The 23,661-nt window shown below is 38.7% G+C and overlaps 2 protein-coding genes across 2 annotated transcripts; one reads left to right on the forward strand and one right to left on the reverse strand.

The window, feature by feature from the left end:
* Window positions 1–107: 107 nt before the first annotated feature.
* LOC120782752 (integrator complex subunit 11) lies at window positions 108–2,266 on the forward strand. The gene is made up of 3 exons (XM_040115202.1): window positions 108–521; window positions 586–1,560; window positions 1,626–2,266. The coding sequence occupies exons 1-3, from the start codon at window positions 308–310 to the stop codon at window positions 2,228–2,230; spliced, it is 1,794 nt and encodes a 597-aa protein (XP_039971136.1). The 5' UTR covers window positions 108–307; the 3' UTR covers window positions 2,231–2,266.
* A 74-nt stretch (window positions 2,267–2,340) lies between these two features.
* LOC120778754 (serendipity locus protein H-1) lies at window positions 2,341–6,043 on the reverse strand. The gene is made up of 4 exons (XM_040110733.1): window positions 4,631–6,043; window positions 4,395–4,559; window positions 3,159–4,330; window positions 2,341–3,097 (listed from the first exon to the last, which is right to left on the reverse strand). Exons 1-4 carry the CDS (start codon window positions 5,803–5,805, stop codon window positions 2,511–2,513), a joined length of 3,099 nt encoding a protein of 1,032 aa, XP_039966667.1. The 5' UTR covers window positions 5,806–6,043; the 3' UTR covers window positions 2,341–2,510.
* Window positions 6,044–23,661: the final 17,618 nt, after the last annotated feature.

Below are 23,661 nucleotides of genomic sequence, written 5' to 3' on the forward strand. Positions count from 1 at the left end.
GAAAATTGTATTTTATATGTATTTCACAATAGGAATCATCTTTTTTGTAAACAAAGTGTGTGAGCACCCTAAAAATTTGTTTTGTTTAAATAGCGGCTAATCTACATATATGCGTGAACACAATAGCGGAAAGTTTTATTTCATTGCATTGTTTTTATTATTTCCATTGGCCTTAAAACTACAACTTTATCAGGTGTCTTGTATTTAGTGTTTTAAATATTTATGCTTATTTCTACCAGCAAGGATATATTAATTACATTTGTCACTTCAACGAATAAGTACACAACAATTGATTTGAGTGGAAATAATGCCAACTATTAAAGTAACACCACTAGGTGCTGGTCAGGATGTTGGACGCAGTTGCCTACTATTATCAATGGGTGGCAAAAACATCATGCTTGACTGTGGTATGCACATGGGGTACAATGATGAACGTCGTTTCCCTGATTTTTCATATATCGTCCCAGAAGGCCCAATAACAAGTCACATTGATTGTGTGATAATATCACATTTTCATTTGGGTAAGTACTCGTAAAAAGAAATATGAGATGAACAAGAAACCTATGTAAAATTGGGTGTTTGCAGATCACTGCGGTGCCTTGCCGTATATGTCCGAGATGGTAGGCTATTCTGGTCCTATTTACATGACGCATCCGACCAAAGCTATTGCCCCCATTTTATTAGAAGATATGCGAAAGGTGGCTGTGGAGCGCAAAGGCGAGTCAAATTTCTTCACTACTCAAATGATAAAAGATTGCATGAAAAAGGTTACCGCTGTTACATTGCATCAAAGCGTAATGGTGGACAATGAGTTGGAGATCAAAGCCTACTATGCCGGTCACGTGTTGGGCGCTGCAATGTTTTGGTTGCGGGTCGGCTCACAATCGGTTGTGTATACGGGCGATTATAATATGACACCTGATCGTCATTTAGGCGCTGCATGGATAGACAAATGCAGGCCGGACTTGTTAATTTCCGAAAGTACATATGCAACAACTATACGTGATTCAAAACGTTGTCGCGAGCGTGATTTCCTTAAGAAAGTGCATGAATGTGTTGCCAAAGGAGGCAAAGTGCTAATACCTGTGTTTGCTTTGGGACGTGCCCAAGAGCTATGCATTTTATTGGAAACTTATTGGGAAAGAATGAATTTGAAATTCCCCATATATTTTGCAGTGGGTTTGACGGAAAAAGCGAATACCTATTATAAAATGTTCATCACATGGACCAACCAGAAAATACGTAAAACGTTTGTGCAACGAAATATGTTTGACTTTAAGCATATTAAGCCATTCGATAAAGCGTATATTGATAATCCTGGAGCTATGGTCGTATTTGCTACGCCAGGTATGTTGCATGCTGGTTTGTCATTGCAGATTTTTAAGAAATGGGCACCAAATGAAAATAATATGGTTATCATGCCTGGATATTGCGTTCAGGGCACAGTAGGTAATAAAATTCTTGGTGGTGCAAAGAAAGTCGAATTCGAAAATAGACAAGTGGTGGAGGTGAAAATGTCTGTGGAATATTTAAGTTTCTCGGCGCATGCTGACGCTAAAGGTGAGGCACATTTAATATTTATTTTAGCATATAATGCTCAAAAAGTAATAAATATCTACTTCCAGGTATTATGCAACTAATACAAAATTGTGAGCCAAAAAATGTCATGTTAGTGCACGGCGAAGCTGAAAAAATGCAATTTTTACGCACCAAAATAATGGAAGAGTTCAACATTGAAACTTATATGCCTGCAAACGGAGAGACTTCAGTTATTTCTACACCCGTAAAAATTTCTGTCGATGCATCCGTATCTTTGCTCAAAGCAGAAGCCCGCGTATACAATGCTCAACCGCCAGATCCAAAGCGAAGACGACTCTTACATGGTGTACTTGTTATGAAAGATAATCGTATTATGTTGCAGAATCTAACCGATACTTTGAAGGAATTCGGTATTAATCGTCATGTGATGCGTTTTACTTCCAAGGTGAAAATGGACGATCCTGGCCCCCGTTTGCGAACGGGTGAAAAACTTTTCGCGCTTCTACAAGAGAAATTAGTCGGCTGGACTGTTAGCATGCAGGAAAGTTGTACGATTTGCGTCGAAACAGTTGAAATCAAGGTTGAGGAAGATGAAAATGATCCGAAACATAAAACCATACTTATAACATGGACTAATCAGGATGAAGATATCGGCGCTTACATATTGAACTTGCTACAAAATATGTCTTGATTCAAAATAAATTCGTTTTTTTCTATAGTTATAATTTGTCTTTATATACATAAAAAGTAATTTTTGAGAAAATAAAAAATTTGTAATAAAACACTTATACAATGTAGGTATTTTTATTTTTGTACGAAAATTGTAGAAAAAACTAGTTATTTTGTAGCATATATTAAAGTTTTGTTTTAAAAAGGTGAAGTCGCACTGAAAAACTCATCTGTGAATTTTGTACGAAAAGTAAAACAGCTGACTAGTCAAGTGGACAGTATATACTCCTATCGTTGTCGGTTTAGGTGAGCTTCGATCGCCCCACTGGCGCTGCTGACGGCGAAGCAACTACGTGGGCCGTTATGCTCTTGCCATGGAAATATCTTGCATCGTTAAGAGCGGCATTAGAGGCGGTGGAACTAACATTTGCTGTATTTCCAGCTGTTGAAAATAGCAAAGTATTCACGGAGGGTAATTTTTGGTTTGTTGTAGACTGCGCTAGCAACGGCATTGTGGTCATCGGATGTATATAGAAATGATTGATAATCGCTTGCGTAGTTGTTGGCAAGGTATTCGTATTCGCCGGCACAATATGCGTTGTGGCTTGAGGCAACTGGTGTTGTAAATCGGCGGCAGTTTGGTGCGTCAATGAATTATTGAGACTAGTAACTACTTTTGGGCATTGGCCATTTAGCGTAAATGGATCTAGCCCAAAGCTATTCGCGCCATCAGATGTCGTTTGCATATTGTTAATATTATTTATGTGGACTGACTGCATCATAGGCAAAACAGACGGCGTTGTTGACAGTTCGATCGATGCTGGTGAAGAATACGGAGATGATTCTAATGATGAACATAATAACCGCTGATTCATGTCTTTTAATGTACCTGAAATATATTGCAAATTGTAGTAAAACTAACTAAAATAGCATCCAGAGAAAAAACCTACCATGATCCTCTTCTTTAATGCGCGTCGAAGACAAGTCCACAGGATCGAATTCACTTTTAATTTTAAAATGCAGCGCCGCTGTAGCTTCCGACGATGAGATCGCATTATCGGTATCTATGGAAACAGAGGGCTGTCCCACATACAAGCCGCATTCTTCCATTTCCAGCGCCTGCTCCATAATGAGCTCTTCAGCCGAAGTGATACTCAGGTCGGGGAAACCGCTGATTGCACATCGGGTGTCTGTTAGTAACGATATGCTCGCTTGTGAATTGAAGATCGCATCTGCTTCGGTATTTTCACGTTTTATTGAAGACAACAAAGCTGGTGTTGTCGGAATAGCTTTTTGCACTTGTTTGGGTGACGGTTGCTTTCGCTCACGCTTTGGTTTAGCCGTTTTGCTTGTGCCAATTTTATTTAATGTGTTGTTTAATGCGCCAACTGCTGTTGCTGGTTTCAAGTGTTGTGACATTGACATCGGTATCGAAGTCATTATATTACTCGCACGCGTCACTTCGGTTTTGATGTTTGCCGATAATGTGGATACCGCGATTGTTGGCAAGGGATGGTCATCTCTAATCGATACTAGTGGCGGCGGTTGCGGCGCGGGTGCAACCTGCACTGTTGGTGGTTGCTCCGATTTTTTCTTGCGTTTAGATGCTTGAGATTTTGGCGTTGTCGCGTTGGAATCGCTTGGCTTTAGATTTTGCACAGAGGAAACTTTATTGGTGTCGTTTGTAATAGACTTCGTAGTCAGTGAAGCTGACGCTGGCTCTGTGTTAGCTTCGGCGGCCTTTGCTTTAGCCGCTTTTGTAGATTTTTTGGAACAATAAGAGGGAATGTTTTCCAAATGTTCGCCGGTTTTATGGTCTACTTTGTGCCGACGACGTGTATGTTTCAGCCAGTTCGGAAAGTTGGTGAAGTCTCTTGGGCAATAGTTGCATTTGAATGGTCGTTCGCCAGTATGTATATTAGAGTGCTGTTTAAGCTTCGAATTACTTATGAAGGATTTATCGCAGACGTTACAAGCGAAAGGTCTTTGCTCGAGATGCACTAGGTTATGCACCTTAAGACAACGCTCTGTTTTGTACATTTTACCGCATTTTTCACAACGGTACGAGCGGGTTTGTGCATGATATTTTTGGTGTCTTTGCAAATGTGAACGTTCTTGGAACCTTAAACAAAAATTATTTCGTAATTTAAAATTGTTTTTCAAATAGTTTGAAGTTTTATATTTACCTCTTTTGACATTCCGGACATTCGTAAGGCTTTTCAGCAGTATGGATACGAGAGTGATGAGTCAAATTGATCTTTTGTACAAATTTTTGGCCACAAATATCACAGCCATATTTCTTGTTATCACTATGGATTTTTCGATGCATCCACATGCTGCCCAATTTAAGGCTAAGATGATAATGAAGAGAGATATTTGTAGATTACTTGGGTGTATTTTAAGCTTGTATTGAGATTCTTACCATTTTCCACATTCGGGACATTTTTTCCAAGCATCTTTTCGTGGATCTGTTGAGCGATGCGTTTTTACATGTTTCTTTAAAGCCGCTTCCTGTTCAAAATCGTTATCACACACCGGACATCGGTAGTGCACGCGATGTCCAACAGCCTCGTGTGTGGCGTATTCGCCTCGTCCCTGAAGTATGAGACCATCACAGTCCAGGCACTTAAATACCGGTTCGGCAGCACTTGTGCCGCTTTCTTGACTACCAGACTCTTTTTTACCTATACCAACAGTTTCTACCTTTGATGCTGGTACTAAATTATTACTATTACTACTACCACTTGGTGTATTGTCTTCTGACATTGTAAAAATATTGAAACTAGATGATGAGATCGATTGGTTGTTACTGACTACAACATGATTGGTGGGTGCACTTTTGATATCGTTTGTTTTATTTTCAATTGTTTGGATATTATCCACGGCCGCGTCGTCTATATGGGTTGCATTCAATTGATATGCTCGATCAATTGTGAGGATTTCATTTTTTAAATCGCGTTTAATTTTTTCTTTTGACGAGCACCTTTCAGCTTGTCGTTGGTAATCCGCTTGATGTGGTTTAATCAATAATCGTTTTAACGGTGATGGTGTCGGTGGCGGTGCTTCGGGTCGTAAAAATGTGCCACTGAAGCTATGTTGTGGTTTCTCCTCTTTTATTATTACACCGCCTACAATTTTGGCATCTATACCACTGCTACACAAATAATGTGTATCAAGATTTTTTGTTTTACACTCGTAACTAGCATTTGGCAAATCGTCAACAATGGAACTGTCATCGAGACCATCATCACTTAAACTGGCACAAACCAATTGGTGTTGCACATCATCACTAGCATTCGTCAATTCAAGATGTGCATTTTGCGCACTTTCATCTAAAACTCGCCAAAAATCCGTGCTTGATAGACTGTTAGTGGTGGCCAGCATAGCGGCCGAGTCGCCGCTTATGGTGACGCAGGCAGATAAATCGATGTCTAGCGATTCATCCTTAATATTTGAATCGAAATTATTTAGACGTAGAAGTGAACTTAATATTTCATCGTTAGCTCCCAATTTGGTAGGCGTGTTCGGTGCTATATTTATTGGCGCTGATCTTGGTTTTCGCGGCATTTTTTTGCTGCTTGGCGCTTCTTCTGTCATTCTCGTTTAGACTGTGCGCTCCACTGTTGTTGTTGGTCAAGAGGTTATGCGGTTTTTTACACCTCGCCGTGTACAAAGAGCTTTACAAACACAAAACACACACAATTCACTTAAGTAATACGTTCATAGCACAAGGCGTTGCCTATATAATCACAACAATTAAGCGCCGCTTATAAAAGAATTTCACAAAAATTAAGTTTAATTACGGAATGACGCCTTGTTTATTTTGCACACATATGGAAATGTTTGGAAAGTGTTTGCTGCAAACGCCATTTTGACGAGTGCTGCCAAGTGATATTGGTTGTGGCACAGCAATGCATTCGGCAATTTGATGTAATAGTAAACAGCTTGGCATAAAACTAAAATGTGGCGTATAAAAACGTGCATTTGAGGTAATTAACAACAAAAATTTGAGTTTACTATTAAAAAATTTAATATATTAATTTAATACATTAATAATATATATATAATACGGCAGAGAACGTAGAGAAATAAATATACGTTCTCTGCTTTCGGCAATATATACTATTTTAGCGCCTGAAAGTATGTTATGCTGTGTTATTTTTCGTGCAGGTCAAACATTTGGCTATTTTATATGCCGGTTTTGTGCATTTTAACTGCAATATTTTATTTAATGAAAAGTTAAATTATTGTTTGTGCTTTAAGCGTTGTCGTAGTAGTTTTTGTTGTAGTGGCAGAAATTTGTTTTAAAATTTTGTTGAAATAAATTTTAACTCTTATTATATTAAATGTACATCTACATATGTAGATATCTACTTTCAGTTATGTTTGCTTATAGCTTTATATAATCTCAAATTAGCCTTGATGGCACATATAAATAAATAAAATTAAATATACATACATACATACATATGTGAAGTATAATTATTACTGTATGTGTGTCTTGGATATTTATGCACACTATTTAGCCATCGATATTAATGAAGTTGCTCAAATTGCAAATAAAATTTACAAGCCTTACATACGATTATAACATGAATGGCACAATAACAGCATAATACATCAGCAACAATAAGGCAGTATCAGATTGAACAACAAACAACTTGTTTGGCCACAAACACGGTTCAATGCAATTCACCTCAACAACAATTGACCTATTGGATATGCACATGAGCAAGCATGCAGTCATTATGCATACAAACGTACATACTTATATTGGCATACCCGCTAGGAAATCGTAAAAATAGCAATTATAGGTTAGGTTTAATGCCTAATACCAAATTGGCTAATGGTAATGTAAATATATCTTACAGCAATTTTTTTATTTATTTTTAGTGCCTTTATGTCTATATGTAGATATATAACTGTAAACCTGCCTCTTAAGTAATATTTTTCCTACTGGGTATTTGGAAAATAAGAACTGTGTGTGTTTGTCTGGTCACAAGTGCTGGCCTTACCATGGCAATACTTTGATACATTTATGTAAAATAATATATGTGTGTGTGCGTGTTCATTGTTGTTGCCGCCTTTGCGTGGGCTGCTCTGGCCTTGTTTGTTCATCTCGTTTAACTGAGATTTTCCCTTCATTGCACACCGCTTTGACCACTTGCTGTCTGTCCGTCCGTTCAAAAGTACATACAAAACACATGTCTGTCCGCTTTTGCAACGGGCGGTGAATCAACATCAAAGGTTGACGCCATTGCACACCGATTTGGTTGTAAAGAACATATAAGACACAGTAAAATAGAGCTCATGCGTCCCGGGCGGGGCGTCTTCCTGCATATTATATACTGAAAACATTTGAGCAAAGTGTCTTGAAACTTGCAACAAATACCAAAAGACTCTTCAACTAGACAATGTCTTTATACAACTGGTCAATGTCCTCCTATGGACCAAGTTTCGATATTCGTTGAACAATTTATGGAATTTTTCATCAAAGCGATTTCTCTGACAGTTTTCGGATTTCTACCCACAATCTATTGAAAGGAAATCCCAACGCGATCAAGCATTCCCCACACAAGCTGCTGGGAGACCTAAAAGTTCAGCATGGAAAGGATAAAGGGCAATAGGATTGTTCAATGTTTGATAAATTCGGTTTGCCTAATTGGTTTGCTCATGTGACCTGCGGTTTTCTAGATCACCGGCTTCTAAATAGCTTGGTGGTCCTTATTAAATGAAGATAAATGATAGCTCATAAACCTATTCGCATAGCTATGGTTCAAACCTACAATACAAAGACATATCATTCATCTTAGATTCATCAAGATCTTCTCTTAGAAGTCTTCTCTCTCAAAGATCTTTCCATGCAAAAAACTCTTCCCAGCATTTTAGTCACATATATATTTGTAACATTTTTGGTCGTTGAGTCGATCTTCGATTTTTCCTGAATCTCTAGGCTTCTAGCACCTATAAGTTAGGCCTTTTGTAGCCTATCTATTTGGCAGAATAAACAAATGCTTCGAAACTTTAAGGTCACATCTAAAATCTTCTTGATCATTTTGTGTCAAAACGATATTTAGATTAACCAAGGCCTGCAATTGGTTTTCGTAAAGGTCGTACAGCTGGTACGATGAGGACAGTCGTGTCACAGTGGAGAGAAAATGGACGGCCTACCTCGCAATGTTGCGACCACAACACGAGCGGGGTGGCATAGATACCGAGAGTTGATGAGGGAAGCGATACGCATTTGCAGACAAAAAAAGAGTTCAAAGTTCTTGAGTATGAAGTGGGAACACCTTTCAGCGCGCTTAACGGCAGTGAAATTTTAACATCTGGAGATAGCGAACCCAATTCCCCAATCGATGCGGATGGAATAGTTGTTTCATTGCCTGACTATGATGAGGTCGAATGGCAATTATTCGCCTGAAGAACAACAAAGCAGCAGGGACAGATGGATTATCGGCCGAGCTATTCAAATACGGCGACGAAGAACTGACAATCATCAGCTTCTTTGGTCGGATGAAGGTATGCCCAATGATTGGAACTTAAATGTTCTCTGCCCAATTCACAAAAAGGGAGACCCTACAATCTGCGCCAGTTACCTCTGGGATAAGTCCCCTTAATATCGCATATAAGGTCCTATCTTGGAACCAATCAACGCCAACAATAATATCAGTCTTGAAACCCAACGCAGAATCAGTCTTGCCATCAGGTGCTACTTTAGTTTTGCGGAAGCTTTATGGTCCTTTCCACATTGGCGACGGCGAGTAACACAATCGGTGGAACGAGAGGTAGGTTATATTGTTCGGATAGAAGACACCATTCCGCCTTTGAAGGTTTTCAATTCAGTTCCCGCAGGTGGAAGCAGAGGAAGGCGAAGACCTCTACTTCGTTGGAGAGATCAGGTGTAGAGGGACCTGAATAGAGAATAGCTCTCTTCGTTTTGCCAGTTACTGAAGAGTGGTGAATCGAAGAAGCAGCTGATGTAAATACACCAAGCGGTTATAGTTGTTGTTGTTGTCGCCATAGCGTCAGAAAACCTTCTTGAAGCAATTTTGACGGTCAAGTTTGATAATTTTCACATCAGCACAATTATAGCGAGTAGCGGAGTGGTGAATCGATTACGTTTAATGAATGGTGTAAAAGCATGGAAGGAGACGGTGAAATTTCTAAGAGAAAATTGTTGCTAATAATTTTTTTGATTTCAGTCCATAAAAAAGCCGACTTTGTATTGTTACTTAGCAGAATATTTACTTTAGATATGCTTTACGTCGCAATTATAGACCAGGAAAGGGTTTCGCAGAGTTTCAACTATCACTCTCTAAGCTACCTTAGATATTTTCGCTCACATCGTTATTCTCCTTCGATTCTTTGGAATTAAGGCACACCAATTTCCGCTCATATTTTCCTTTACGCCGCCAATTTAAATATTTGCAATTAAAATAACTGTAAAAAATGGGCAAAAAGGGCTTCAAAAAATTATGCGAAGTGATTAATTTTGGCAACTGAAGACAATAGCGAACCGATATTCATTCCTTCAACGAAACAAAGCGATGTCAACGCGGCTCGTTAGGTCGCTCACACAGTGGGGGGATCGCTTGCGCCTACGAATATATTTGCAAATAAATTTGTTTGTGTGTTTGTATGGGTGTGTGCTCATAAATACATTTTTATCGAGCGAACAATTTGTTGTGAACATTTGTATGCGCCTCTAAGCGAACCACAACAACAACAACAATAGCAAAAGAAAGCACGAAAAGCAAAAATTTCAGCAACTCCGCGAGCAGTTGCTGCGTTGGCCGCTGCCGCTCGATCGGCGGCTACAAAAGCTGGCGTGCCCGACGTCTTAGATAAGCATCGCTTAGGCAGAAGCTGTCAAAATATAACAAATACGTACTTGCTGCGCCGAAGCTACAAAGCCAAATGGCTACAAAAGACCCCAAATCTCAGTTCAATATTTCTTCAGCGGCATTTGTGTGTGTATGCGAGTGTGTGTGCGCTCGTGTGTTAATCCAAAAGGTTGAAGGGCGCAACGATCGCCAAAAAGGATCTTCATCAGCGGCTGTGCAGCGGCAAATCGGCATTTTTAAATATATTACAGTGGCTCTTCGTTGCCTTTCATACAGTATCGGCGGTAAAGTGAAGAATAAAAAATAAAAATATCGTGCGATATTCAAAATTATTGAGATCATAAATTTGCAAGCGTTTAGCGGTTGCATGCCTCCACCGCGTCGGCACTTTAGATTATATTTATTTTCACTACTTTTGCGGCGAAATTTCGTTTCGTTTCGGTGCCTTAAATAATAAACAATTGATATATGCATGTATGTATGTATGTATGTATTTTTGCATAAGTGAAATATCGTAATTTATCTCGGCTTATCAGCGCAGATCATCGTGCTTTGTTCGTGACCGGTCAAGCCGAGTTGTTTGATACGCTGGAAGATAGACTAACTCGCAAATTTTGACCAAACTTTTCATGGAAAAATGGTATATAATGTATGTATATACTTTTTTGACAACCCATTATGTATGTATAATACTTATTTTGTGAACTTTGTGGGTCTAGAGAGCATTTCCGATCCAAGAAAGTGCCTCAAGTGAGCTCGTCGATATTCGTGCAAGTTTTGGCAATGTTTCGTAACTGAGAACAAACTGTGGATGCATTAAAAAGTAACAGTTTCTAAAGAAAAGTCAAAACAGCGGTCTTCTTCAAGCGAAAATACATCAAAAGGGCTCAATGTAACGATTTCCACCATATTGTTAGGCGCTACGATCCTGATGTGCTACTTCATTAACTTATTACTTCGTTAATATTTATTTTCTAAAAACGTTACTACAAAAGGTGTCTCTCATCGAAAGTGGTCCTCTGACTCCACGACACCATAGTCAAGCCCAGTATGTTCTATGAAGTTTTTATGTGGTGGAGGGCTCGAGAAAAGACCACACTTGCAAAGAAACTCGAGAAAGTTCAACGAGCGGCTCTCATCAGCATGTGTAGTGCACTAAGGTCCACTCCAACAATGACATCTAACGCCATCTTACACATATTGCCCGTAGACATCGTCGGAAGGTGTATGGCTGCGAAAGTTGCTATCAGACTCAGAGAATCTGGTTTCTTAAAAGAACACATATTTGAGCACTCAGATATCCTCACAAACTTTCACTTCATACCGATTCATGGAGCCGCCAAACCGAACTCTGCCGGCACCGTCTCTGCCCATATACCGGCGATGGTGTTGTAGGTGGGAAAAAGCCGTTGACGGAGAGGGGCAGTGAGCTTCTATACAGATGAATTTATCTTATTCTTCTCATGGTTGCAGCCATTAAGTAAGCTGTAGATCTGCTGCTCCGGACTGCAGCCTCCTTCAGAGAAGTGAGTATTCACTAAGAAAGCAGAGCGGCATTACTAGCCTTGAACTTATTTACAGTCCGTTCAGGGTTGGTCGAGCATCGCCTTTAATAGCATCGAGTGTCTTTGTTATAAGACTGGTATGGGCGCCGGGCCAAAGCGGAATTTGCAAAGTTGATGAGCTAGCAAGGAAAGGTAACCTAGTACCGCTAACGGTAAAATGAGAGCCTATCGGTGCTCCAGTATTCTCTTGTGTTTTATCACTAGATTGCTGGACTACGCGAAAGCTTGGCCAGCGCTGGGCCACCATATGCTGCATATGCATATGTGCTGCCTTTTAGCCCAAGATCGATCCAAAGAGATTTTGTGATCTCTTTGTCCTCAGCAAGGCTAGCCTATTCCTAGTTGTGGCGCTTTTAACAGACCATTGACCAATTGGTGTTCCAGCTGTAAGGTTGGGTATCTTGCCAGATGCTATTAGCAGAAGCTATATGGAAGAATATGCGTCAAAGTTTTTGGGCTGAAGAACGTTCGTTCTTGCCGGATAAGTGCTTTTTGTCAGATAGACTGATAAGTTCATCGGCCTTGTGCTTTAATATCTACATTAACATCAAGCGGCTTTAAACAGTTCCCGACTAACCTTGAGTCAATTATAATTGATGCTAAAAATCAGATTATCGCTCATATTTTTATGCTTTAACTTTCGAACCATCGGTAACCAAATTCGATATCCTTCGTTGCCATCTGTTCCCGCTGAAGATTTATTTTAAGGGGTTACACGAGTTTCCTCGAGCAAAAAGCGGTCTATTTTCAATATTTTTTATATGATATTCAATATTTTATTCCAACTTTTTATTGTTCCAAAGATACATATATATTTTACAAAGGTTTAATTAAATTTTCAAAAGAAAATATTCAAAACTCGGCCATTACGACGCCATTTCCGACAGTCTCCCGGAAAAAAAGTGCCTTCTTGTTGACAGCAGGACAGGATCTTCAAAATGAAAACAAGTAAGGAAAAGCTAAGTTTGGGTATAACTGAACATTTCATATTCTTGCAACTTGCAAGGACTAAAGCCAGGGAAGTACTTTCAGGTTCATAAGACCTGTTAAATATATGGGGTCTAGGGAGAATTTTCATCCGATTTTATTCATTATAAGCACAGATATGAACCGTTGTAAGAAATAATTTTATTAAGATAACTCACATATCGACCGATATCTGTATATGCTATATAAAGTCATTTGAAAGTTCGAAAATCTCTATATTAGCTATATGGGGGTTAAGGGAAGTATTGACCCCATTCAACCGATTTCTAGCACACAGACATACTACTATCGGCAAAGGATTCTCTCTGTATTTCAATTACAAAATCTGACACATTCACGAATATTTTCGGTAAAAAGTAAACTATAGGCATTGGGGTCCACATATTCGCTATCTAGGGGCTTCAACAGTTTTTGTTGGACTTGGACAATTTTTGGCCATAAAAATTTCAAACACTGTATTGTTTTAAAAAATATCAACGCCAGTATTTTAAGAAATTTTTAGGTTATCGATCTCACCGATCGCCCAAGCGCTGCGACATAATTTAACCCAGCAATTATAAGCATGTGTGTGTGTGTAAGTATGTTAAATGAGCTGCAAAGTGTGTGTGTAATTAGATATTTATGCGCTTGTAGGCAAAACATTTTGTTAAACAACTTTATTATTACTAAGGATCTAACAGGCGAAGTGTTGCAACATGATTGATGCCACAAACAAAGAATTTATGCAGTCAAGTGAAAAGATGTTTGTCATTAGTTAAATGTCAATTTTACGTGTGCGAGTTGGTTGAGCACAAACAAGTGACAAGAACGCACATGCACACATGCGCTTAACTAAATGTGTATGCATATATGTACATATATGTGTGTGTATATAAATATATATGTGTGTGTGTTTGTATGTTTGTGTTAAACAAATGAGCAAATGTCTTCATTAGGCATATAAAAGTCTTGTAGCAAAAGCAAGGATCTGTCTACAAGCTACTCAAAGTCAGGCAAAAAAAAAATCATACATGCATACAAATATGTACATTAGGGTGATTCAAATTTTTTTTTTTTTTCAATTGGTACTCGCAAAAATAGGTTCCTAGACACCTCTAAGAAAGCATCTCCAAATATGAGTTTTTAATTGTAACGGGAAGGTCCTCCGCATAACGGTTTTCTATTTTTTCTTATTATCAGATAGAAAAATTTATATCTCGCTTCCAACTACTTGAAAAAATATATTGTTCCTTGGATTTTGTAGGAAATTGAATGCTCTACAAAAAAGGTCTATTATGATTTTTTCGTAAACCCAACCGTTTATAAGATATTAACGGTTAACTTCAACCGTTATTATGATTATTTTTGGGAAAATTTTTTATTTATTATGAATTTTATAACTCAATGAAAAAAATCATTATGAATAAGGTTTTTGGAGAGGCTTTCTTAGAGGTGTCTAGGAACCTATTTTTCAGAGTATCAAACGAAAAAAAAAAATTTTTTTTTTGATCCACCTTAATACGCATTGATGTTTGACGATGAATATCTCGTAAACGATTTACTTAATCGAAAAATCATAGGAGACCATTTTTATAGAGGAGTAAATTTCCTACAAAACTATGTGTTTCATCATTCATAATAATTTTTTTTCATTGAGTTATAAAATTAATAAGAAATAAAGAGTTTTTCCAAAAATAGTAAAATTTCAAGCGTTAATATCTTTTAAACGGTTGGGTTTACGAAAAAATCATAAAATACCATATTTTAGAGCATTCAATTTCCTACAAAACCTAATTAACAAGATATTTTTTCAAGTAGTTGGAAGCGAGATATAAATTTTTCTATCTGATAATAAGAAAAAATAGAAAACCGTTAGGCGGAGGACCTTCCCGTTACAATTAAAAACTCATATTTGGAGAGGCTTTCTTAGAGGTGTCTAGGAACCTATTTTTGCGAGTACCAATTAAAAAAAAAAAAAATGTTTGAATCACCCTAATGTACATATGTATGTATATACTTAAGTACATACATACACATACTTGTAAAAATAATTCTTGTCGTTTCACATTTATGTGACATAAAGAAGAAGCATTTTTGTTGCTTCAAACAACAACTACACTACACATACATACATACATATATGCACCAAAAAGGTATCTACAGGATAACAACAACACTTCTCTGCCCCCGATTCGATTACATGCGCCTATCTGATGACATCTTTATTGATTTGATAATGTTGCATGCAACTACCTGTACACTTAGCCACATACACACATACATACATACATACAGAGAAGTCAGTGTCACTTGTCGGAAAATTGTTGGAAAATTTTCCCTCCCTCCGTCTGCGGCACGTCGCCCTACACCGTGCCACAACGCTAATTAATTTAATACAGGAGCTCGAAACGCTCGGCTGGAATGTTGTGCGGGGCGTTGCGACGTCTGGCTACTGGCTGGCGTTTGTCGCACCGCACAGCTCCGTTCCCTTCTCCATTTTATGCGTTTTATTTACGCGTCTTATGGATGGCTGTCGCATTTATCGTTTGTGTACATCTCATCAGCCAAATACTTTGATCTTTATTTGTTCGTACACACACACACACACACACAAAGATCTTTCGTATGTGGTAGCCTTAAATTGTCCTTTATTCCTGGAATTCCTGCTTAGCATGTTTCCAACATTACTTTTGCTTATTTGAAATTGAATTGCGTTGGCTTATCGGTGGGTCCGTTGCGTGCTTGGCGTACACTTGTGTGGTAAAAAATGACCTTAACCTTTTTGGCTTCCAAAAATATGTCTAATAAATGTAATTAATTTTAATTTAAAAACCCTCGTTCGACCTATATGGTTTGTAATGGTTTGTAGGGGCGTTCCTGTCCGTCTGGTCCCTTTTGTGACATTTCAATTAAACTGACATAAAGTAGCATAACGTTTACGTTGACGCAATGAGGCGGCTCATATTAAATATATTAATAAATTAAATGGGTGGAGGCGAAGTTTATCCAACAATCGTTCAACCTCAAGCTGTTCGCATAAAGTGCTTCTAAGAAGAGAGGCTTCTTTCTAATTTGGCCGCATTTATATTATATTTATATAGATATATTTTGTTTCATTAATAGAAATAAAGATATTAGATACTTATTTAAGAATACTTCAATTTATATAATACTTTTTGAAGTGCCTGTGTTAAGGATATGTTGCTTAGGTTAGGTTCGATTTGGTTGACGCGAACTTTGAAATTTTGCGTAGGCAATAGCAACTGATCAAATTTAACGCGGACTGGCCACACAAAATGGTCATATATAGCATTTTAATACAAATATTTATTAATGCTTCAAACAAGGCTCCGTTTGAGTCATTATAAGCATGCCATTGCTTAATCCGTTTTTCCGCAAAAAATACTGTAAGCCTCAGCTGGAATGGCCCACAGTGTCTTTATTTATAAACCTAAAATTCTGCATAGTGGAGCCTCGTGAATGTTTTACCTTCTTCAGTTGGTTATTTACTTTCCGCCGTATAGGACATTTTGTGGTATAATATCCGCATAGATTGTTCAGATCGGACCAGAAAGCTCAATACTAGTGACCGAACAAAGTCAATACGATTTTTTACACATTTTATGCTACAAAAACATGTGAAGGGTTCGAATGTCAGTCAAAAGACACTTATTCGTTGGTTTGAGTGTTTGAAAAATAACCTTTTAACTGGTGATTCAAGTAAAGGTGCTTTTTCCAAAAATTGTTGACAGATTTTTGACAGAGTCGTGTCAAGCTGTCATGTTATTTTTGTTCAGTATTCTTTAGCACTTCGTCATGGAAGGAATTGAATAACTCAACATTATTACAAAATTCACATTCTGTAAAGAATTTGATTCGCGCGCTTCGCTCAACTTATGATCAACATAATTGGCCTACTGAGCATACTATTCGCAACACCATTACCCATCTTGAGATCCAGTATTTACTATTGGAAAATATTCAGCCGAACAAACCACGTCCAGGACGCACTGAAAGAATGTTGCAGACGTAGCAGAGAGTGTACACGAATACCGTGGAGAGTCGATTCGGCGCCGGACTGACGTATGGAATGACTTGGCGCATTTTACGTCGAGATCTTAACTTGGAAGTGTACGAAATACAGCTTGTGCAAGAACGGAAGCCGCTCGACCTTCCCAAGCGACATCGCTTCGCTCTTGAAAAGTTCCAAGAAGATCCGACGTTTTCGAGCCAAATTTTGTTCAGCTACGAAGTCCATTTCGGGCACAATGGGTATGTTAAAGGAGCAAAATTGCCGCATTTGGGCCGAAGAGCAACTTGAAGAGATTAAAGAGCTGTCATTTCATCCGGAGAAAGCAACGGTTTGGTGTGGTTTGTGGGCCGGTGGAATCATCGGTCCATATTTCATCAAAAATGACAGTGGTGGGAACGTAACCGGCAATGGGACCGTTATCGCGATATGTATACTGACTATTTGATTTCTGAAATTGAAACACGTGATCTATATTCTGACATTTGAGAACACTTCGTTGAGCAGATAATTTCATGTTTTGGTCCAGTCGATTGGCCACCAAGATCGTGTGATATCACACCATTAGACTTTTTCCTGGGAGGATATGTAAAGTCTAAAGTCTATGCGGACAATCACCGCTTCAATTCAGGCCTTGGAGCAAAACATTACGTATTTCATTCCCCTGCTTCCAGTCGAAAAGTTTGAACGGTCGAAAATTGGATTCAACGGATGAGTACGAATCTGAGACGTAGCCGCGGCCAACATTTGATAGAGATAATCCTGAAAAAATAAATGCCAAAGAATGCTCTTTCGAGTGATAATGAACACTTCCCATTAAATTTGAAGTTTCTGTGTTTTTTTTCTTTGAAAAAGTAGGGAAGTTTTCTTTGAAAAGTAGGGAAGTAGAAGCCTAAACATCTAAGCATTAGTCTTTTTCGTTTAACAGTTTCTATACTTCTTGTTAAAAAATATACAAATTTTATTTCGATTTATTTTTTAGACTACCTATTTCTGTAACATTGGTATACTTTATACCATATATAATAAAATCTCACCAAGTGTAATCAATTCCAAGCGATTAAGTGATTTCGTGCGCTCGGAGCGTGCGCGCATTATAATTGGATTACGCTAAAGCCAATAAGAGACGTATGCCAGCCATAATTGAGCTCCACGTATACGTACATACATATGTATGTTTGTATGTATGTACAGATATGGGTAAATAGTAACAAAGTACTAAAATATGTATGTACTGAATTTGACAAGTAGCAAGCTAACTGCCTATCAAACTAATAGCTCTCCCCCCACTAACTTTCAAACTTTGTTTTTCACGACTGTCTGTGCAGCAAAAATTATTACTAATCGCATTCAATTTTCATCACACATACTTTCAGCGCACGCACACACAGCCAACCACCCACATTGCAGCCAAAACCCGAGTGAAAACAAAAGCAAAAATAACTTAATCATATCAAAAAGTTAAACATTTTCGTCTCGCTTATCAACGCCACTAAAACTTAATCACGCGTTGCCTTATGAATGATTAAGAAGCAAACACATCGCAAATGCACACCAACACACAGCCGGAGTCACATACACAGCGTAGCCACAAGTAGTGAGGGTGGTTAGGGAGTCCAAAGCATGGCAGGACGTGGGTTAATCGCTTTGGCTGTTGCCCTGGTCATTCGCCTTTTCGGCTGCCTAACAGTCCGCTCGCTTGTCAGTGTGCATGTGTATTTGTTTGTTTGTGTGTGTCGAGGAGGTGTTCGCCTGTCATAAGCCAATTAAGCAACAAAAACCATATTCTTGTCAAATTTCCTTGGCACATTTTGGCACTTTGCAACAGTTTGGCATTAGTCGTATTTGCTTTTGTTGCCATTGTTGTTGGTGTTTTAGCATGATTGGGGTGCTGCGCATAACGATTATGTGGTGGTTGTAGCAATTTTCATGCTGATCATGACTGAACTTCATATATGTATGCGCGTGTGTGTATGTTAAGGCTTGTGCTTTGTGGAACACGCAATGATTTTTTGATGATTGCAACCCAGTGGTGAATTGTGGAGGGTCCATTGGTTGTGAGCATCAGAACTATTTTATTTTTAGTATATAATAATATATGTATAATAAAGCCCAAATCATTTTTCTGTTGATACGAAGTTAAGGATTTATGATATCAAACTTAGTGTAATCGGCTCCCTAACCTTTAAATGCGTTTTCTCCGAAATGTTGTCGATAGAGTCGTTAAGCAAATATTCTGCAAAAAGAGTGAATTGATAGACGAATCAGCCAATCGACCTTCTTTGAATATTTGTCAGGCAATTATCAAAGGAATAAGATTTTTACAACAATATCGATTTTTTAAGTTACTCTGAAGTGGGAATTTTCTCACAAAAAAGGACTTTTTGTCACCATTTTATCAAAAATTAGAATTTTTACTAGTAATCCTTAAATCATTGCAACTATTCATGTATAACATTATTTTTTTATGGGTTTTGGAATTGAGATAAAATCTTCCAGACGGATTTTTTCGGACGTTCTCCTGGAGATCGGCTACGCGAACAAGGGAATCCAAAAATTATAAAAGTTAATCAATGATAATTAAAGTATATACAATTCTGTAAATGTTCTTTTCAAGTTCAGTTTAAATACTAACAATGATAATTAACAGAACAAAACTACATAAGTCCCCTGATATGGACTATCTAACCACTGGGTTTTATTAATCTGCATGCTACAAATACTCGGAGTCAAGGGTTGATTTTGTGTGCGTAATTAGGCAGTAAATGCATCACAGTTTATATATATAAATATATATATCATACACCGATTCCTTACAACTGTAAAAAGTTCATGAATCGCTGCGTGAGTAAGCACTGCATTTTACCGCCTCTAATAGCGCAGTTCACACGTTAAACGACAGCTGAATATTATTTCTACATTTATTACGACGCGAATGTGTAGCTGTCACGAGCTATTACGAACATTTGAGGTTGGTAGTGTAAAATGACATAATGGGATTATAATGTAAAGCTATTTGTGCTTGTTTGGTCTAAGGCAGATGAAAAAAATTATATTGATAAAATTAGAAAATTTTATTAATTTACAAAAAAACATAAACAAATTTTTAAAGCAGGTGCTTAAAGCAGCGTAAATAGTTGTTGAAATACAATATTGGCTAGGCGAAAAAGTATTTTTGTATTTCTAAACAAATTTCAACTTATTTTTTTTATTGTATTTATAATGAACCAAATATGTACCATTTTGGTCGACCATTTTTCCGCTAGAGACATTAGTCTATCAGTGTAAAACTTTTCTGGTTTATCGTCGAAAAACTGCGACTAGTAATTTTCACAGGCTTTACTCCATTAAGGGAGTTCTGGATTGACCGCAACAAATGGTAGTCCGATGGTGCAAGGTCAGGGATATATGGTGGATGCATTAAAAGTTCCCAGCCAAGCTCTCCCAGTTTTTGCCGAGTCATCAAAGATGTGTGTGGTCTAGCGTTGTCCTGATGGAAGACGAAGCCCTTTCTGTTGATCAGTTCTGGTCGTTTTTTTTTTTATTGCTTGCTTCAATCTCATCACTTGTTGACAGTAAAATGTAGAATCAATCGTTCGACCATTCCTTTCCAATCCCACCAAACACTCGGCATAACCTTTCGAGGCGTGAATCTTGGTTTTGCCACTATTTGTTGAGCTTTACCCCGCTTGGATCATCTTTTCCGCACATTATTATCGTGTTTGATCCACTTTTCGCTTCAGAAATGGTTCGATTTCATTTTGTTTCGGCAAAGAATCGCAGATGTTAATTCGATCCATTAAATTTTTCACAGACAATTCATGTGGTACCTAAATATCGAGCTTCTTTTTGTAGCCAGCCTTTTTTAAATGGTTCAAACCCATTTGATGATGAATGCTAAGTTATTTAGCGATGTCATGGCTGCTTCAGTGACGCTCCTGGTTAATATTTTCCACAATTTCATGGACTTTTTCAACGATAGGTCAACCAGAGCGAGGTGCATCTTTCACATTGAAATTTCCAGAACGGAAGCGAGGGTACCATTGTTGCGTTACACGAACTGATACAACATCGTCTCCGTAAACTTCACAAATTTCATTGGTGGCTTTCCTGGCATTCTTCCATTCTTATAATCTCACCTTTCCAACACTCTATGGTATGACACAATGTGACTGGTAGCACTAGAAATGTACGACTGCAACGACATCCATTGACAATATACGAACAGAATTTTTTGTCCACCCAATATAAACGGGAACTTGTTCCTCAGTTTTTGAGATATCGAGCTGAAATTTTGTACACGATCTTTTCTCCCCAAGAAGCTACTTAGCATGCAACTGCCAGACAATGTAAACGATCGGTTTCAAGTCTTTGCATGTCAAACTTCTTCACTTGCCAAGATAGCTTCACGAAATTCCGCAAGAATTATTATCTAAAGCAACGGTGCAATCTCCGAAGAATTGTATATAACACTCTTATAAACTGACCGATCAAACCGCGGTCCTTGTATGGAAAACTTTTTCATTTGTCAAGATATATTCATGAAATTTGGTATAGATTATTTTCTAATGCAACAACGTAATCTCCGAAGAAATTGTTCAGATCGGATTACTATAGCATATAGCTGCCATACAAACTGAATGATCGGAATCAAAGGCTTGTATGGAAAACTTTCGCATTTGACGTGGTATCTTCACGAAATTTGGCATGGATTACTGCTTAAGGTAACAATATAATCTCCATAAAATTGTTCAGTTCGGATTACTATAGCATATAGCTTCCATACAAACTGGACACATAGTTACTAACAGAAATGTACCTGTGAGGGGTATTTTGCTTCGGTGCAACCGAAGTTAACGTTTTTTCTTGTTTTTGTATATACATACCAATATGTTTCTTAGCTTCCTTTTTATTTTTTCAAGTCGTCACTTTTAATCTGCAATTTGCGTCACCTTTTATATTTAAATATAATATCTGCATATAGATCAGTGTGTGTGCGTGTATATATGTATGTATGTCAGTGTGGCAACCAAACGGCAGCCGTTTTTTATTGTTCAAATCAATTATTAACCAACTTAAAGTCAACAGCGACGTGTTGGCTTAGCTTTGCCGAACAACTCCTTCCACCGGACGGTAGGATTTACCTAGTGTGTTGAAGAACATCTAAACGCACTTAAAAACGTTCAGGTATGTGATTTTGACTCCCAATTAAAGAAAGCAAACAAATCGTCCGACTGACTGCGCCAATACAAATAGGCCGCGGCTGCCGGGTTGACGTCTTCACTTCGTCAGCGCGCAGACCGCGTAGAGTTAAGACGGCAAGTTGACGATAAGCGCCGTCAGTGTGGCAGCAATAGCAAAGCAACTTGGCTCACATGTACCTGCGAGCAGCTTCCACTATCGCACAAATTTGTCAGTTGAGTTCGACGCGCAAATAAACGCCGCCAAGTGCCGCCAAGCGTTGCCGCGCTGCGTTGACCATGCATGTGTTTATGTCGTGGCGTGGCGCATGTTGGCGGCGCGCATGAAAGTGTTGCTGCGGCTGTGGCCATTAGGTGACAATCAGCACTTCGGCGCATTTGGCAGCGCAAAATTTACAAAAATAACATTCTCGCCGTTGGCTACAATAAAAGATATGCCGCGCGTATCGATCAAGCAGCCAATTGAGCTGTGTGTACCGTAAGTGTAAACTTATTTACTTGTATTGCGGCTGTTGCTGTTGCCGTTGCCATCGCTGTTGTTGTTGCCGTTTTGTCCGTCTGTTTGCTCAACTGTTTGTTCGCGCATGCGGTATGATTGTTCCGCCAACTACGCGCAGCCGTGCGGCAGCCTCTTTACCTGGTGGCCGAGTGTACAACAGAAGCCGCAGCAACTTGTCCACTTGCCTGCCTACCCGTGTTGTCCGGTCGAAACGCTCGAGCTCGAGCACACACACTGGACCGGCTAGTGCGGTGGCGGCACTGGACCAGCTAGGCCCGGCGGTTCGGTGCGGTGCTTCTACTATTAGTGCACAGCGACTTATTTGCACTTGTCGGCGTGTTCAAAGTCAGCCAAAAATAAACTTACACATACATACGGACACACATATGTGTTGCTTAGCTTATTTGAAGACGTCTTCAGTTGTGGAGTTTATGCGGGGTTCGTCGCCTATGCTAACAGATTTATGATTTGTTTGATTTCCACCTGAGATGTTTTTAGTTAATTTTAAATTGACACGATTGAGCGAGCCAAAAACACATTTAAATGCATTTAAGACCACCGGTATTGGCTCACAGAAAGCGGTTTTTGCCTGTCTGCAGACATGCCTATGCCTCTTTGTACAATACATAGACACATTTATAAGTATATTGATGGGCAGTTGTTCATATGTATGTATATCAATATATGTAGAAGTACACGTCAATAATGTCAAGTTATTTTGTTACATATTTCACCATACTCTACCAATAATCAAGACTCATCTACTTCAAGCAAATGAATTCACTAGATAACATAGCAATCCAGACATACAAGGCAAGACGAAATATCTCCTGTCATCAAACAAAGAGTCGTCGGAAGTCACTGTTGCTAGTCACAACTTCAAAGTCGTCGATAGTTTCGTCTATCTTGGAACTTGCATCATCATCAACAACAACGTCAGTCTCGAAATCCAATGCAGAATATCTCTTGCGAACAGGTGCTACTTCGGACTGAGTAGATTATTAAGAAGCAAAGTCCTTTCTCGACGAACAAAGACTAAATTCTACAACTCACTCAACATCCCCGTCGTGCTATATGGTGCAGAGCCATGGACGAATGACAACATCTGATGAGTCGGCGTTACGAGTTTTCGAAAGAAAGGTTCTTCGGAAGGTCACGTCCTCCTAATTGATGAAAATACTCCAGTTTTGAGAGTATTCTACGCAGTAGCTGTCGGGGAAGCAGAGGAAGAAGAGGAACTCCACTCCGTTAGAAAGACCAGCTGGATAAGGACCTGGCTACAATTGAAATATCCAAAAGTTATATTACCAACTTCGCCAGAAAAGCGTGGTTCCGAAGCGGAAGC

The sequence above is a fragment of the Bactrocera tryoni genome, chromosome 1, assembly GCF_016617805.1.
Source record: "Bactrocera tryoni isolate S06 chromosome 1, CSIRO_BtryS06_freeze2, whole genome shotgun sequence".
Lineage (NCBI taxonomy): Eukaryota > Metazoa > Arthropoda > Insecta > Diptera > Tephritidae > Bactrocera > Bactrocera tryoni.